This window comes from Jaculus jaculus, chromosome 13, assembly GCF_020740685.1.
Source record: "Jaculus jaculus isolate mJacJac1 chromosome 13, mJacJac1.mat.Y.cur, whole genome shotgun sequence".
In the NCBI taxonomy this organism is placed as follows: Eukaryota; Metazoa; Chordata; class Mammalia; order Rodentia; family Dipodidae; genus Jaculus; species Jaculus jaculus.
In genome coordinates this window covers 17,490,479-17,509,297 of record NC_059114.1, presented here as the reverse complement: position 1 = coordinate 17,509,297, position 18,819 = coordinate 17,490,479, and the positions used below count along the sequence as shown (strand labels likewise).

The following is an 18,819-nucleotide window of genomic DNA, read 5'->3' as shown; positions in this document are numbered from 1 at the left end:
CATGTGTCTGTAGTTTGTTTTGCAACTGGAGGCCCTGGCATGTCTGTTCTCTCTGTCTGTCTATCTTCTCTCTATTTCTCTCTCTGCTTGCAAATAAAAAAAATATTTAAAAAAAATCAACTTAGAATTACTATAGGCTCCAACACTGTTGCCCCAGCTGTATATTCAAAAGATCCGAGCCCAGAGACTCAAACAGGTACATGGACGCAAATATTCATAGTAGCATTCTTTTTTGTTTGCTTGTTTTATGAAGTTGGGCCTCACTCTAGTCCGGGCTGACCTGGTACTTCCTCAGTAGTCCCAGGCTGACCTTGAACTCATGGCAATCCTCCTGCCTCTGCCTCCTGGGTACCGGGATTAAAGGCATGTATCACAGCATCCGGCTCATAGCAGCATGCTTTGCAATATTCAAAAGGGGAAACCAACCCAGTGTCCCCGAAGGGGGGTGGGGGTGGGAATGAACGAATAAAACAAATGTGGTAAGTGCACACCAGGGGAGACTATTCAGTCTTAGAAAAAGAAATGAGGTCCTGATGTGTGCTGCAACAAGGGGGAACCCTTGCAAACAGTTATGCCCAACACATCTTCTGTTATGGAGTCTCATGTTTAAAGTTTATGCTGCATGACCTAAGCTTCTCAAAATGGACAGACATTTTGGTGCTGCTGATGTAAAATACCTAGAATTGAGAGATCCACTGAGGCAGGAAGTTAGACTGGAGTCTATCAGAGGTGAGCAGAGGAGAGAAATGGGGACACATTGCTTAGAAGATAAATTTCTCTTTTGGGGTGATTTAAAAAAAACGTTTTGGAATTGTATAGTGAGGATGGTTATATAACATCGTGAATGAATTATAAACTTAGAATTGGTTAAAATAGTAAATTTCAGGCTAGACAGATGGCTCAGCTGTTCAAGACACTTGCTCGCAAAGCTTCACGGCCCGGGTTCCAGTCCCTAATAGCCGCATAAAGGCAGATGCGCAAAGTGGTGCGCACATCTGGAGTCCGTTTGCAGTGGCAGGAGGCCCTGGTGCACCCATACCCTCTCTCTCGTTCCTTGCAAATATGTAAAATATTTATAAAAGATAGTATGTTTCATATAATCTGTCTTTTGCCGCAATAAAATAAACCATAGCAATAACCCCCTCCCCCCAATGGATGAGGTCGTGATGTTTTGCCAGGTTTTACAGTCACCCAGACCGATTCATTCCCCAGATGTCATGGGAGTGGCAGGGAAGGAACATGCGGGATTTGGGCCATCAAGTTGAGACTTCCTGGCCATCAAGTTGAGATGTCCAGGAGTCACTTATCAACGTGTGAGGCTCTCTCCACAGAGCACCTCGCTTAGTGCTCAGATGAACCCCGGAGCATAGGTACCTGCTCACATGGCCCCGCTTTGCGGGCGGTTAAACCAAGGCTCAGAGACAGGAGAGTTGGTATTCAAGCCCAGCTCATTTGATCCCACATGGATGTCATGCCTTTTGTGTTTGGGGAATGTATATGCATGTTTGTAAGTGTCCACATGTGTGGTGTGTGTGTGTGTGTGTGTGTGCAGGTGCCTGTGTGCACACGTGTGTGGAGGCCAGAAGTTGAGGTCGGGTATCTTACTCCATAGCTTATGTCGGGTATTTTACTCCACCTTTTTCTTTGAGACAAGGTGTCTCATTTAACCTAGAGTGGTTGGACTAGCTAGCCAGTGAGTCTCAGTCTCTGCCTTTCCAGGGCTGGGATTACAGACCTTTAACCATCACCGCCCCCTTCCCCCCCAGTGTTTAAATGGATGCTGGGATCAGAACTCAGGCCCTCATTCTTTTTTGTTTGTTAGCTTGTTTTTGGTTTTTTTGAGGTAGGGTCTCACTCCAGCCCAGGCTGACCTGGAATTCATTCTGTAGTCTCAGGCTGGCCTTGAACTCACAGTGATACTCCTACCTCTGCTTCCTAAGAGTTAGGATCAAAGGTGTGCGCCATCAGGCCCAGCTCCTCATTCTTTTAAAATATATTATTTGCTGGGCACGGTGGCACAGGCCTTTAATCCCAGCACTGGGGGGAGGCAGAGGTAGGAGGTACACTGAGAGTTCAAGGCTGTCCTGAGACTACATAGTGAATTCCAGGGAAGCCTGGGCTAGAGTGAGACCGTACCTCAAAAAACCAATACACACACACACACACACACACACACACACACACACACAGACAGACACACAGAGACATTGCAAGGGGTAGGGAAGGAGAGAGAGATAAAATGAATGGGAATGAGCGGGTCAGGGCTTCTAGCTTCTGAGAGAGAGAGAGAGAGAGAGAGAGAGAGAGAGAGAGAGAGAGAGAGAGAACCTCCAGATTCACGTGCCTCTCTGTGCATCTGGCTTTTCGAGGATACCTGCAGGCCCTCATTCATGCATGATGAGCATCTTACCCACAGAGGCAGCTCCAGATCCCCCAGAGCCCCATGCTTTTAACCACTGATCTTAAATAATTTTGCTGAGGGTTAGAGCTGAGATGCTTAACTTCGGATTAAAGACTCTATTTTGAGAATTTACTTAGTTAAACACTAATAAGAGAAATGAAGTTGTTAGCAGCTCTCAAGCAACGCTGGGCTTTCTGAGTCAACAGTTTTTTTTTTTTTTTTTTTTTTTAAATCACATTCACGGAAGAAGTGCTTTCCTTTGAACAATGTCAATTAGATCAGAGAAGTGCTTTTTTCTTTCCTGGGAGAAAAGCCTGAGCTCCGAAGAACTTTCCCGAAGCCCCGGGGTGCCCCCGAGAGGTGAATTCACAAGGCCCCACTGGGGCTCAGGCAGCCACATCCGAATTTGCTTGTCTGTCTTTCTGCCTTATCAGGGGGTGGATTATGGCATTTGATGATTTAATCTGTGTAATCTCTAGACAAAACATGTATCCACTTTGCTGCCCAGAAAATGTTAATCTATTCTGCTTCTAGGGTTATAGACAGAAAGATCAAGCAGTTGAAGATCCCCTGTGTCTGTGTCCGTGTGTGTGTGTGTGTGTGTGTGTGTGTGTGTGTGTGTGTTGGTACACAGCAGATTGTGCAAAGAGAAGCAAACAGACCTGAAGTCAAAGGATTTTTTTTTTTCCCAAGCCAGAGGTTGATATCAAGTATCTGCCTCAATCTCTCTCTGCCTTACCTTTTTCCTTTATTTCCGATCCTCCTGCCTGCGCCTCCTCAGCAATTTCCTACTGGTGTTGGCTCCTTTATTACTGACCCTGTGTGTGCATGTGTGTGGCTGTATGTGAGCACAGGTGTGCACACACACACACACACACACACACACATTTGAGCGTTCATGTGAAGGCCTGAGGTCGACACTGAGTGACTTCCTCAGTTGCTCCCCACCTTTATTTAAAAATTCATTTGTGGGCTGGAGAGATGGCTTAGCGGTTAAGGCACTTGCCTGCAAAGCCAAAGGACCTTGGTTTGATTCCCCAGGACCCACGTAAGTCAGCTGCACAAGGGGACGCATGTGTCTGGAGCTCATTTGCAGTAGCCAAAGGCCCTGGCATGCCATCTTCTCCCTCTTTCTCTCTATCTGCCCCCCCCAAAACAAGTAAATAAATAAAGAGAAAGGCAACTTATTCTGTAATTTAACATTTTTCTTTTATTATTGGGGCTGGAGAGATGGCTTAGCGGTTAAGCGCTTGCCTGTGAAGCCTAAGGACCCCAGTTCGAGGCTCAATTCTCCAGGACCCATGTCAGCCAGATGCACAAAGGGGCGCACGCGTCTGGAGGCCCTGGAGCACCCATTCTCTCTCTCTCTCTGCCTCTTTCTCTCTCTGCCACTCTCAAATAAATAAATAAAAATTAACAAAAATAATTATAAAAGATTATTATTATTACTTTCTTTTGAAAAGCACTTTCTAGCATTTAATGAACCTCGTTGGGTACCTTCAAGTCCCCAGGACACAGGCGCCCCCAACACCCTTTATGTTCTCCCCAGCTCTTCTGCTGAAAAATTTGGCCTTCATGATGTCAGGCTGCTTAGGCAGTTTTCCTTTCCCCAGAACTCTGTAGTGGCCGCATCGCACAACATCAGGGATGGGGGCAACTCCGGTCTTGTTTTTGGCAGTATTTACCCTGGTCTGGTCACCGATCCACGTCCACAGCTTGTCAGAGTTGACAGTGGGGCAGAAGCTCTGGTCCCTCTTTCAGTAGGGCAATGCCTCCTATCAGCTTTCCCAAAGTGACCTGGGTGATGTTTGTCGAGGTTGATCCTGTGGCGATGCCTGCCACCTGCATCACCCCGGGGCTCCCGGGGGTTCCGGTGCTGGCTGGGGCAGCCGTGGCCGTGGCTCACGTGGCCCCGAAGCTCCCGGGTCTTCCTCGGTCTGGACGGCATGGCGGCAGCCCACAGGAAAGAGCTTTTGGTTTATTTTATGTATTTATTTGAGAGCGACAGACAGAGAGAAAGAGTCAGATAGAGAGAGAGAGAGAGAGAGAGAGAGAGAGAGAGAGAGAGAGAGAGAGAATGGGTGCACCAGGGCCTCCAGCCACTGCAAATGAACTCCAGCGCGTGCGCCCCCTTGTGCATCTGGCTAACGTGGGACCTGGGGAATCAAACCTGGGTCCTTTGGCTTTAAAGGCTTAACCGCTAAGCCATCTCTCCAGCCCTTATTCTGCACTTTAAAAAATATTAAAAAAATTATTTGTTTGAGAGAGAGAGAGAGAGAGAGAGAGAGAGAGAGAGAGAGAGAGAGAGAGAGATAAATATGGGCACACCAGGACCTCTTGTTGCTATAACCTCCAGATGCACCTGCAGGAAGGAACGGGTTTGCTCTGGTTTATGGTTTCGAGGGTTGCGTCCCACCATAGAGGAGAAGGCACGGCAGTGGGCACGGGAGGAGGCTGGTGGGTCACACTGCCCTCACCGTCAGGAAGCAGAGGACAAACGAAAACCGACCCACTTCGGCCAGCACTGCCCCACCTCCTGAAGGTTCCCACAACCTTTAATCCTAGCACTTGGGAGGCAGAGGTACGAGGATTGCTGTGAGTTTGCCAGCCTGGGACCACAAAGTGAGAACCCGGTCAGCCTGTGTTAGAGTGAGACTCTACCTCGGAAGAAAGAAAAAAAAAAAAAAAAAAAGAAAGAAAGAGCGCTCCACAGTCTTCCCAATGCCAGCAGCAAGCAAGGAACCAAGTGTCCAAACACATGAGCCTCTTGGGAGGCAGTTCCCATTCCAACCATAAAGTAGCTTCAAAGAGCACAGCCACCGATTCTTTGAGAAATGGTTATTTGTTCTGGATATAGAACAAGGAGGCTCTTATTCTTTTGTAAACAAGGCAGAAAAGAAGGCAAAGTTCACAGATGACATCTTTTTTTAAAAAAGATATTTTATTTATTTATTTGAGAGAGACAGAGAGAGAAAGAAGGAGGGGGAGAGAGAGAGAGTGAGAGAGAGAGAGGGAAAGACTGGGCACACCAAGGCCTCTAGCCGCTGCAAATGAACTCCAGACAAATGCGCCCCCCTGGGCATCTGGCTTACATGGGACCTGGAGAATCAAACCTGGGTCCTTAGGCTTCACAGGCAAATACCTTAACCACTAAGCCATCTGTCCAGCCCAACAGATGACATCTTTACCACTGTTTGATTCTTCCTGGGAGATGCCAGTAAACATCTATTCACTTCAGCTAGGGTACCAGGGACAGACCCAATCCATTCCACCCAAATCTAGCTTAGTGAACTAGTGGGCTCATTGTGTTACTTGCAGGAGCACAGGTGACTCTGAAGCAGGTGCTCCACCCCTAGCATGGGGGATGACCCCCCCCAGCATGGGGGATGAGCCCCCTAGCATGGGGATGACCACCCCTAGCATGGGGATGACCACCCCCAACCTTGGGGATGATCCCCCCTAGCATGGGGGATGACCCCCCCCAGCATGGAGGTTGGCTCACAGAACCTGCATCGCTGCGCCTCTCTGCTTGGCTTTCACACGGCTTGGTCAGGGACAGTCGTCTCTCCCAAGCACCTGTTATGCTTGGATAACCCAAGGGAGGGGCTTTGCGAATCTTGGAGGAGCTTCCTGAGACTTTGAATTGTGTCTACTTTGTGCATCTAGCTTTACGTGGGTACTGGGGTATCGAACCGGGGTTATAAGAGTCTTGAGTCCTCTGCTGGGGAGAAGTGTTTCAATTCAGAGGGAACAGCTATATAAGAAAAGCCACCAGAAAACCGTGTGGGCGGGCACGCTGTACTTAAACACAAAGTGTCGTTGGCTCCGTGTTCCCTGCACCGCGCGGGGCTCTGGTTAAGATCCTGATCTACGTCCTCATAGTAGCTTTGTGGGTCTGGTACCATCCAACTCATTTGACAGTTGAGGAAACAGACGTCGAAGTCCTTTCCCAGGCTCAAGCGGACGGCAAGCGTTGCGAGTCAGGATTTGACAGGCAGGTGTTTTTGTGCTACTAAGCCAGCTGGTGTGAGCGGTTCACATACTGATTTGCTTGGGGAAAACTTCCTGCGTGGGAAGGGTCAGCAACTGAATGTTGAGATGTGGCACGATGCAGCCAGTGGATGGAGGGGCTGTTACTGTGTGCGCATAACTGATTGGCTTGTGATTGAGCATTTCTGCCTTCCTGTGTGTCAAATCACGGGTGTGTGTGTGTGGGGGGGAATGTTACCAAAATGCCGATGCTGACTCAGCAGATCTGGGTGGCCCAGAAATTGCCATTTCTTTCTTTTCTCTCTCTCTCTTTTCAATTTTTTTTTTTATTAACAACTTCCATGATTGTAAACAATATCCCATGGTAATGCCTTCCCTCCCTCCCCCCACTTTCCCCTTTGAAACTCCACTCTCCATCATATCCCTTCCCCCTCTCAATCAGTCTCTCTTTTATTTTGATGTCTTCATCTTTTCCTCCTCTTATGATGGTCTTGTGTAGGTAGTGTCAGGCACTGTGAGGTCATGGATATCCAGGCCATTTTGTGTCTGGAGGAGCGCGTTGTAAGGAGTCCTACCCTTCCTTTGGCTCTTACATTCTTTCCGCCACCTCTTCCGCAATGGACCCTGAGCCTTGGAAGGTGTGGAGATCTCCACTCCTAACCGACTACTGTGATCTGTGGCTGTCACAGGCAGCCAGGAGATAAGACAGTGCTAGGTTCTCAGAGGACTTGCTTATCTTAAAGCTCATTTGATCTCACCTAAGCTCCGTGAAGGGAACTGTTATCTGTACTTCATAGGTGAGGAAACTGAGAGGTGGACTGAAAAATTGCTGTAACTTTCAGGTGCAGACAGTTCTAGAGATGTCATGGCCCTCAAAACAATGGTTCTAATGTTAAGAAATGGGCAATCCTGCCGGGCTTGGTGGCACATACCTTTAATCCCAGCACTCGGGAGGCAGTGGTAGGAGGATCACCGTGAGTTTGAGGCCACTCTGAGACTACACAGTGAATTCCAGGTCAGCCTGAGCTAGAGTGAGACCCTACCACAGAAAAAAAAAAAAAAAAGAAAGAAAGAAAGAAAAGGAAAGAAAAAGAAATGGGCAATTATGAGAAGTTCTGAGTGTCTCAACAAATGCAAAGTGATGTTACCATTTCTCATTAGAGGGAAAGTCACAGGGGTGTGTATGTATGTGCATGCACACCTGTTGGTTCACAAGAAAAGTAAACAAGCCTAAGCTCAAGGGAAAATTTAATTTATTTATTTGCAACCCGACAGAGAAGAGAGGCAGGGAGAATGGGCACGGCAGGGCCTCCAGCCATTGCGCATGAACTCCAGACGCGTGCGCCACTTTGTACACATAGCTTTATGTGGGTACTGGGGAAATCGTAAGCACCTTGACCACTGAGCTATCTCTGCAGCTCTTAAGGGATTTTTGTGTGTACATTTCCTTTAGAGAGTTGCAAAACCTCCCTCCTCAAATAGTATGCAAAATGCTGTGTCTCAGGCATAACTGTTTTGTTTGGTGGGGGGATACATAAGTGGTGCTCATTATCACTTTCTCCCAGGGGCTTAGAGAAAGTCAGCCTATAATTAATTGTGTGCCTGTTATCTGATGTGGCTTTTCTTTCTTTCTTTCCCTATCTATCTATCTATCTATCTACCTACCTACCTACCTACCTACCTACCTACCTACCTATCTACCTACCTACCTATCTATCTGAGAGAGTCTTTCTCTCTCTCTTTGTGTGTGTGTGTGTGTGTGTGAGAGAGAGAGAGAGAGACAGAGAGAGGGAACTGGCACACCAGGGCCTCCAACCACTGCAAATAAACTCCAGACACATGCGCCACCCTGTGCATCTGTCTTACGTGGGTCCTGGGGAATCAAATCTGGGTCCTTAGACTTCGCAGGCAAGTGAGCCTTACCCGTTAAGCCATCGCTGCAGCCCTGCATCTTTCTCTTTGAAGAGCACGCTCATCAGGGGAAGACAATAACTGTGGCCTTGGACCCTACAGGGGCATCTGGATGGAGGTGTCTAGGGTGCAGGTCTGGCACTTACAATAGAGAGCAGGGCCTCCTCAGCACATAGGTGGTAGCTGGGAGCTAGAGATTAGACTCCAGGTACAGAGGAGACTTAATGGCATAAAGAGCCTAGAGTAGACTTCTGGGATAGGAATCGGCCAGGTTGACGATTATGGGATGGCAGAGAAAGGAGAGCCTGTGAAATAGCGCAAGAGGTGTCTTTATGTTGGGAAGATAGGAGGAGAGCAAAGACATTGTCGTAGTTACCTTCTCGTTGCTGGGACAAACACCTGACCGGAAGCAGCTTATGGGAGAAAAGGGTTCATTTCAAACTTACTGATTCCAGGGGAAGCATTGTTATGATGGAAGAAGCTGGCTCACTTCCCTACATTTGCAACAGAGAGATGTGACCAAGAGCCAGCAAGTACAAATAGCTGGAGTTCCGACTGGTCCTCTGCACACCCTAGGGCTGGACTCAAGATCCTCCCCCAGCAGGGCTCCAAGAGCTCAGGATCAAGTAGCAAGGTTAATTTTAAAAAAATTACTTATTTACTTATGAGACAGAGAGACAAAAGAATATGGGCACACCAGGGCCTCCAGCCACTGCAAATGAACTCCAGACACATGCACCACTTTGTGTATCTGGTTTCATTTGGGTACTGGGGAACTAAACCTGAGTTGTTAGGCTTTGCAGGCAAGCACCTTAACCACAGAACTATCTCTCCAGCCCATAAGCTTAATCTTTTTTTTTTTTTTTTTTTTTTTTTTTTTGAGGTAGGGTCTCACTGTAGCTCAGGCTGACCTGGAATTCACTATGTAGTCTCAGGGTAGCCTTGGACTCATGGCAATCCTTCTACCTCTGCCTCCCAAGTGCTGGCATTAAAGTCATGCACCACCACGCCTGGCCCATAAACTTAATCTTCATAAAAAATATCTAAGGGCACGGTGATGCACACCTTTAATCCCAGCACTTGGGAGGCAGTGGTAGGAAGAACGCCGAAAATTCAAGGCCACCCTGAGACTACATAGTGAATTCCAGGTCAGTGTGGGCTAGAGTGAGAACCTATCTTGGAAAAAATAAAACCAACCTAAGCCAACGGGGGACATACATTTGCATTCAAACCACCACAGACATTAAAGGAAGAAAGAGTTCCAAGGAAGGAGTAGTCCACCTCTGGCAAAGGAGAATCCAGCATGGCATACCTCACAACGTCACAAGCCGAGGAGGACACATCTTCTGTTTTGTTTTTCTGCCACATATATAAGATCAGAGTGTAATCAGAAAAGGCATTAGACAAATCTAGATTGAGGGATGTTCTACAAAACAACTGGTTGTGCTTTTAAAAAATCTATGACTTCAAGCTGGAGAGATGGCTTAGCAATTAAAGGTGCTTGCCTGCAAAGCCTAACAACCCCAGTTTGATTCCCCAGTACCTAGTAAAGCCAGATGCATAGCGGTGCATGCATCTGGAAGCCCTGGCATGCCTATTCTTTCTGTCTCTCTTCTCTCTATCTTTCTCTGTTTGCAAACAAACAAACAAACAAATATAAATAAATATTTTTTAGAATATGACTTGAACTCAGAAAGACTGAGGAACTTGCCCATATGAATGGAGGCTAAGGGAGGCACAACAACAAAATATGTGATTATAATTTGATCCTGGATCAGAAAAGATGGTAAATACATAAGTAAGAATAAAATTTTAAAAAGGGATGGAGCGATGGCTTTGCAGCTAAGGCATTTGTCTGCAAAGCCAAAGGACCCAGGTTTGATTCCCCAGGACCCACATTAGCCAGATGCACAAGCAGGCGCATGTGTCTGGAATTCATTTGCAGTGGTTAGAGGCCTTGGTGCACCCATTCTCTCTCTCTCTCCCCACCATCTTTCTCTGTCAAATAAAAAAATGAAATAAAATAAAAGGGAGAAAACATGGTATATGAAAGACAATATAGAAGCCGGGCATGGTGGTGCACACCTTTAATCCCAGCACTCAAGGCAGAGGTAAGAGGATCACTGTTAGTCTGAGGCCAGCCTGAGACTACGTAGTGAATTCCATCGTGTGTGTATGTGTGTGTGTGTTTGTGTGTTCATGGGCATGCACGCGCATGTGCACGTGCACACGTGAAGACAAGAGGACAACCTCAGCTGTTGTTCCTCAGGCATCTTCACTTCTGGAGACAGCGAGGCAGTTTAGGGGTGACCAGGCCCTGAACATAAAAGGAAGGAATGTCCTTGAGCTTGACCTTGCAATCTCTACTTTGATAGAGGTCAGAGAAGGATCTGGCTTCTTCTTCACGCTTTCTGGTCTGCTTTTCCTTTACATTAGCCCAAGTCCTGCCTTAGACAGGAATTCTTTCTCCTGGAGGGTGATCCCCTATGTTGAAAATGGGCGGCACAGTTCTGCCCCATCGAGAACCTAGGAAACACCTCAGTCCCTAGGTGGGATCTTCCATTTTCCAGTACCCCTCTTTCCACCTCTTGGGCAAGAGGTCTGCATTCCTTACCCTTCCCTCCCTGTTTTTTATTTATTTATTTATTTATTTATTTTGAGGTAGGGTCTCACTCTAGCCCAAGCTGTTCTGAAATTCACTATGTAGTCTCAGGGTGGCCTCAAACTCACAGTGATCCTCCTACCTCTGCCTTCCAAGTGCTGGGATTAAAGGCATGTGCCACTACGCCTGTTTTTTTTTTTTTTTTTAAACAAACTTTTTATTGACAACCTCCATATGTATAGATAATATACCATGATCATAATTCTCTTCCATCACTCTCCACTCTCCCTTCTTCCTGGATCCCCTCCACTGAATCTCTTCTTCATTTCAACTGGTCTCTCTTCTACTTTGATGTTATTTCCCCCTCCCTTCTTATTATTTTCTTTTAAGGAGTAAACACTTCACTGGGCAGAACGATTGATACCTGTGTCCTGTGCAGCCCTATTTCTCCTCTTCTTTTTAAAAATATTTTATTTGTTTATTTAAGAGAGAGAGAGAGAAAGAAAGAGACAGGTAGAGAGAGACGGAGAATGGGCACACCAGGCCCTATAGCCACCACAAAAGAACTCCAAACACATATGCCATATTGGGCATCTGTCTTACGTGTATGCTGGGGAATGGAAACTGGATCCCTAGGTTTTGGAGGCAAGTACCATAACCACTAAGCCAGCACTCTAGTCCTCCCTGCTCTTGTTATGCAGGGCTTGTGTAGGTAGAATCAGCCACTATGAGGCCATGACTATAATGGCCACGTTGTGTCTGGAAGACAGCATTGCAAAGCACGCCTCCCCTTCCTTTGGCTCTTACTCTCCGCCACCTCTTCTGCAATGGGTCCAGAGCCTTGGAGAGTGAGATAGAGATGTCTCATTTAGTGCTCAACACTCCGCCAGCCACTGTCACTTAAAAAAATTATTTTTGTTTATTTTTATTTATTTATTTGAGAGCGACAGACAGAGAGAGAAAGGGTGGGGGGGAGAATGGTGGCACGCCAGGGCCTCCAGCCACTGCAAACAAACTCCAGACACATGCGCCCCCTTGTGCATCTGGCCTACATGGGTCCTGGGGAATTGAGCCTTGAGCCAAGGTCCTTAAGCTTCACAGGCAAGCGCTTAACTGCTAAGCCATCTCTCTGGCCCCCTTCTCAGCGCTTTAATATGAGTTTTGAGTCTCCTCAGTGGCCACCTGAAAAGAGCTTCTCTAAAAGTGAGAGTAGCATTGATATGTAAGCATAGATATAAGATATAAATAGAGGGCAGTTTGGTGGGCATAATATATCCATTTAGCCCAAGAACAGGAGTCATTACTCCCTTAGGGCTTATAACCTCCCTCTATATAGGTTTTTGATTAGATTTTTAGTACCAGGCAGATTATTAAAAATTATTTATTTATTTATTTGAGAGATGGGGAAGGGAGTGTGGGTTCATCAAGGCCTCTTGCTATTACAAACGAACTCCAGATGCATGTGCCACTATGCAGCTGGCTTTACACGGGTACTGGGGAACTGAACTTGGGCTTTCAGGCTTTTCAAGCAAGCATCTTAACTGCTAAGCCATCTTCCAGTCCCAGCTAGACCCAGGTAGGGTCTCACTGTAGCCCAGGCGGACCTGGAATTCACTCTACCTTCAGGATGGCCTCGAACTCAGGGAGATCCCCCTACGTCTGCCTACCGAGAGAGTGCTGGGATTAAAAGTGTGCTCCACCACGCCCGGCCCCAATCTTGTTTGTTAATGTGGGTTCAGGTCCTCATGCCTGCAACGCAGACACTTCAAAGTGAGTGATCTCCCAAGCCCTGGCCCTCTGTCTATTTTTCCCTAATACCTGTCATATTCTTTAAAAAAATTTTTTTTGTTATATATTTATTTGAGAGTGACAGACAGAGAGAGAAAGAGGCAGATAGAGGGAGAATAGGGCGCCAGGGCCTCCAGCCACTGCAAACAAACCCCAGATGTGTGCGCCCCCTTGTGCATCTGGCTAACTTGGACCTGGGAAATCGAGCCTTGAACCGGGGTCCTTAGGCTTCACAGACAAGCGCTTAACCACTAGGCCATCTTTGCAACCCACCTGTTGTATTCTTTACTGACTGAGCTGTCTCCCTGACCTAGAGCCTGTGTCTATACCTGTTACCTCTTCTCGTCGTATATTCATTTGCAGGTCTTCCTCTGTCTAATTCAAGTACTGTAAATTCAAGGACAATGTCTTTTCCGGTCATTGCTTTTCTTCCCTGGTACCTACTACAGCTCTGTCTAGCTCCTAGTAGATGGTCAATGCAGATGTGGTGATGAAGGCATGAATAAGGATGTCCAGAAACTACGCAGACCAACTTGGCACTTGGTTAAACCAGGACCAAGACTCTTGGCAGGAGAGGTGACTTTTTTCTTTTCTTTTCTTTTCTTCTTCTTCTTCTTCTTCTTCTTTTTTTTAATCTACACTTGAAAATCTGCAAAACAAGTGATTTCACACCAAACCTCAGGACCCCCTCTATAGCCTTTTGGCATGAAATGTGCAAACTGTGACCGGAAATCGATTGGAGCTCCAAGGTAGGCAGCCAGGGAGAACACATTTATGAAATCAAAAAGACACAGCGGGCATCTGCTGTGACGTGATAACCCAGCATGGAACCACAGACCAGTGTGTGACCAAAACTAATAGCATTGGCCTTTTTTCTTTTTTTCCTAAAAATATACAGCCTAAAGCAGGGACTGAGAACGAATTTTGTCCTTGTTCAATTGTTTTAGATTCAGAGTAGATTTGAACCGGCTTTTAGATGGAACCGTTTTTACAAGTCAGTGTTGCATTAAGGTTTAGGACATTGGGACACTTTAGTGTTTGGCTTTTGTCACAGCCATTCTCAGTTACGATTATGAACCACGAGAACTTTCCTTGCTAGAAGGTCCTGCAGGGTTTTGCCTAATCCTCTGCCTTCAAAAGGGTCACTTGAGGCTGGAGAAATGGCTTATCAGTTAAGGTGCTTGCCTGAGAAGCCTAAGGACTCAGGTTCAATTCCTCAGGACCCACATAAGCCAGATGCACAAGGTGGCACATGCGTCTGGAGTTCATTTGCAGTGGATAGAGACCCTGGTGCACCCATTTGCTCTCTCTCTCTCTCTTAAATAAATAAAGTATTTTTTAAAAGGGTCACATGATTTGTCCAGAGATGATTATTGGTTTGGCAGAGGACCAGCCTATGAATGGCATGTTTTTCTTGTTTATCAACTTGCCAGACCTGGCTCCCCAAAGTTCTTGGCTATTCTGTGAGCAACCGGTACCCTCAGAATGCCTAGAGGGGCCAGAGTAGTTGTTGCAACTGGGAAGCCTGACTTATACAAACTCTTCATTCCCTCTTCAAGGATAATAGGAAAGTATTTAAAATTTTTTTAATAATGCAATTTAATTTTTATCCCATTATTGGGGTAATATAGTATACTTGACTTTAGTCAGTTTAGGTCTCTTTTTCACACCTACTTTTTAATGTGGTTTTGTTGTTGTTGTTGTTGTTTTGAGGTTGGGTCTCACTCTAGCGCAGGCTGACCTGGAATTCACTATGGAGGCTCAGGCTGGCCTCGAACTCACAGTGATCCTCCTACCTCTGCTTGCTGAATGCTGGGATTAAAAGTGTGCGCCACCACGCCCAGCTGGTTTTTTTTTTTTTTTTTTGAGGCAGGTTCTTGCTGTACAGCCAAGGCTGGTCTCAAATTCATGGCAATACTCCTGCCTCAGACTTCCAAATGTTGGGATCACGGAGATATAAGCCACCATGCCCACTCTACCCATCTTGTAGGTTTTTCAAGGTAGGGTCTCGCTCTAGCCCAGGCTGATCTTGATTTCACTATGGAGTCTCTGGATGGCCTCGAACTCATGGTGATCTTCCTACCTCTGCCTCCCGAGTGCTGGGATTAAAGGCGTGCGGCACCATGCCTGGCGTAAAACCATTTTTAATATTACAAAGCACAGAAAGATGAAAACTATAAAACTATAGGACAATGCCACAGATAACTCACAATGTTAATTGAACAACTGTTACCTGTATTTCAACCTTATTTTTACAATTATTATGTGAATATATACATTGTAATATTATTGCTCAAAAGGTTTTTTCTTTTTTTTTTTCTTGGTTTTCTAAGGTAAGGTCTCACTGACCTGGAATTCACTATGTAGTCTCAGGGTGACTTCAAACTCACAGCAATCCTCCTACCTTGGCCTCCCAAATGCTGGGACTAAAGGTGTGCACCGCCACACACCCGGCCTTTTTTTGTTGTTTTTTTAAGGTTAGGGTCTCAGTCTAGCCCAGGCTGACCTGGAACTCACTATGTAGTCCCAGGCTGGCCTCACAGCAATCCTCCTCCTACCTCTGCTTCCCAAGTGTGGGATTAAAGGCATGTGACACCACTCCTGGCAACAGTTTTTTTTTTTTCTTTTTTTGGTTTTTCTAGGTAGGGTCTCACTCTAGTGCAGGCTGACCTGGAATTCACCATGGAGTCTCATGGTGGCCTCGAACTCTCAGTGATCCTCCTACCTCTGCCTCCCGAGTGCTGGGATTAAAGGCATGTGCCACCACACCCGGCTTTCTTTCTTTTTTTTTCTTTTCTGTTTTTTTTTTCATTTTTATTTATTTATTTGAGAGTGACAGCAAGAGAAAGAGGCAGATAGATAGATAGAGAGAGAGAGAGAATGGGCGCGCCAGGGCTTCCAGCCACTGCAAACGAACTCCAGATGCGCGCACCCCCTTGAGCATCTGGCTGACGTGGGTCCTAGAGAATCGAGCCTCGAACCCAGGTCCTTCAGTTTCAAAGGCAAGTGCTTAACTGCTAAGCCATTTCTCCAGCCCCTCTTTTCTTTTTTTCAAAGAAATGAACTCTCACTAAGTTTCCCAGTCTGACTTTGAACTCCTGGGTTCAAGCGAACTTCTTGTTTCAGCTTTCCAGGTCTCTGAGAGCATAAGTACCTGCCTGGCTTTTTACACCAACATTTTCACGACTACTGACATTTATAATTATCATTATGTGTTTTATTATAAAAACACTATGAAAGTTTATATTTACTTAAATTAAACTATACAGGACTCACACAGATATTATGGTGAACACACGTATATCCTTCTTACATCCATTGTTAACATTTCACTAGATTCCCTTTCTCTCTGAAAATAACTTGCAGAAATTGTGATACTTTACCTCTTAATACTTCAACATGAATTTTCCTAAGTAATTGAACTTTCTCTTGCATAATTGCAATACCATTATCATAATTAAGAAAATTAACATAATTTCATACTATACAAAATCTAGTACATTGTTAAAATTTTCCAGTTGTTCTAGGAATCTCTTTTGTTGTTGGGATTTTAAAATCTGGCTCTTTTTCTAATTCTCTTTTCTTAACTTCTACAAGGCTTTATTTTATTTATTTACAAAAAAAAAAACAGGCATGATGGCACATGCCTTTATTTCTATTTTTTTTTTCTTTGCAAGCAGAGAGACGTAGAGATAGAAGAGAGACAGAGAGAGAATGGGTGCACCAGGGCCTCCAGCCACTGCAAACAAACTCCAGATGCATGCACCCCTTGTGTATCTGGCTTCCGTGGGTCCTGGGGAATCGAACCTGTGTCCTTTGGCTTTGCAGGCAAATGCCTTAACTGCTAAGCCATCTCTCCAGCCCATATTTCTAGTTTTAAAAATATTTTTATTTATTTGCAAGTAGAGAGAGATAGAAGAGAGACAGAGAGAATGGGCTGACCAGGGCCCCCCAGCCACTGCAAACAAACTGCAGATGCATGTGCCATTTTGTGCATCTGGCTTTACATGAGCACTGAGAAATTCAGTCTGGGTCCTTAGGCTTTGCAGGCAAGTGCCTTAACTGATAAGCCATCTCTCCAGGTCCTACTCTTTTCTGAATATGTGTGTGTGTGTGTGTGTGTGTCTGTCTGTCTGTCTGTCAGAGGATGTCACCTTCTGGCATGCCATCACCTCTTTTAGAGACAAAGTCTCTCCCTGGCCTGAAAGCTCACCAGTTAGGCTAGACTGCTGGCATGTGAACCCCAGGGATCCTCCTGTCCCTGATCCCCAGAGCTCAGAATATAGGCATGACCCTGAACTTAATATTTCCTTGAGTGCTGAGAGTCAAACTCAGATCCTTATGCTTAGGATGAAAGCACTTTACTGACTGAACTATCTCCTCAGCTCCTGCACACTGACAGTAATAACAATAACAACAATAATAACAATAATTAATTAATTTGCTAATTTTTTTTTTCTAGGTAGGGTCTCCTTTGAGCCCAGGCTGACCTGGAATTCACTATATAGTCTCAGGGTGGCCTTGAACTCGTGGAGCTCCTCCTACTTCTGCGTGGGCCATCATGCCAACTATTTTTATTTTTAAATGTTTTCCTTTGGCAGTACTGGAAGCAGGACGTTATGCATGGTGGCTAAGTGTTCTTCCTCTGAGCTCTATACCACATTAGTAGGCTTAAATAATAGGGTACTGCGGTGGGTCTGGTGGGGAATATGGCTTCATGTGCCTGGATCATAACCATGCTCTCTCTTCTCAAGTGAACCTGTTGCAGGAGGGCAGACCTATATATAGCTCTGTCTCTGTTCGGAGGCCCTCCTGGGTGGGGGGCGGTGGCAGGCACTTCTAATGGGCATGCTCTCTCCTCCTCTCCCCTTTTGGTTCCTCTCAAAGGCCCTAGAGCAGCTCCACGTTATTACATTTGTTTTCGTCTGGCCCAGGTCACGTCAGGGGCAGGCTTTTGAAACTGGAAAGCCTTTCTTTGTATGGGAGTGTGTCATCTGCCTGCAGAGACCATTTCACTCCGGCCTCTCCTATGCGGGTGCCCTTTGTTTCTTTCCCTAATTGCTCTAAGCAGGACTCCACGACTAATCTGCACAGACCCTGTGAGAGTGGGCACCCTTGTCTTGTTTCTGCATTCATCAATTATTAAAAAATAAAGTTTAAAAAGAGCCTTTATTCTGCTTGCAGCTACTTGTTTTTTGACTCTCAAATAAAGAAAGGTCATGAAATAATGCTTGTGGTGAGAGAAAAGAACATCAGTTAGTCTCTCAAATTATTATCGTGGTGTATTTGTTTTGGGAGGACATTAGGTCATGGATTTAGCTCCTATGCCCAAGGATGGTCATATAGGCTATTAAAACATCCAAACTTCTGAATTAGCCACGAATCCTAACATCCTAAACCCTACTAAACTTTTTTTTTTTTTTTTCAAGGTAGGGTCTCACTCTAGTCCAGCTGACCTGGAATTCACTCTGTATTCTCAGGGTGGCCTTGAACTCATGGCAATCCTCCTACCTCTGCCTCCCAATAAACTTTAAAAAAAAAAAAAATCAGGAATCCATGCATTTATTTGCAAGGAGAGGGGTGGTGGTGGAAGGTACAGAGGAGAGAGACAGAGAGAGACAATGAGTATGCCAGGGTCTCCAGCTGTTGCAAATGAACTCCAGATGCATGTGCCACCCTGTGCATCTGGCTCTACGTGGGTCCTGGGGAATTGAACCTGGGTTGTTTAGCTTTGTAGGAAAGTGCCTTAGCTACTGAGCCATCTCTCCAGGTCTTACTTTTTCAAACTATTATTTTACATGTGTATGTGTGTGTGGCATACACACAAGTTCATATGTGTGTGGGTACATGTGCACATATGTGTGCATGCATGTGGAGGCCAGTGATTAACATTTGGTGTCTTGCTTGATCACTGTCTACCTTATTTTTATTTTTTATTATATTTTTAAATTTTATTTATTTATTTGAGAGAAAGTAGGAGAGAGAGAGAGAGAGAGAGAGAGAGAGAGGGAGAATGGGTGCGCCAGTGCTTCCAGCCACTGCAAACTAACTGCAGATGCATGTGCCACCTTGTGCCTCTGGCTTACATGGGTCCTGGGGAATCAAACCAAGGTCCTTTGGATTTGCA

General features: G+C 45.7%; 1 protein-coding gene across 1 annotated transcript; it reads right to left on the bottom strand.

Moving 5' to 3' along the window:
* Nucleotides 1-3,900: 3,900 nt before the first annotated feature.
* Nucleotides 3,901-4,349, bottom strand: LOC101608326 (60S ribosomal protein L27a-like). Its single transcript, XM_045132111.1, is given in 2 exon segments — nucleotides 3,901-4,164; nucleotides 4,167-4,349. Coding segments are annotated over 2 exon segments (447 nt in total).
* Nucleotides 4,350-18,819: the final 14,470 nt, after the last annotated feature.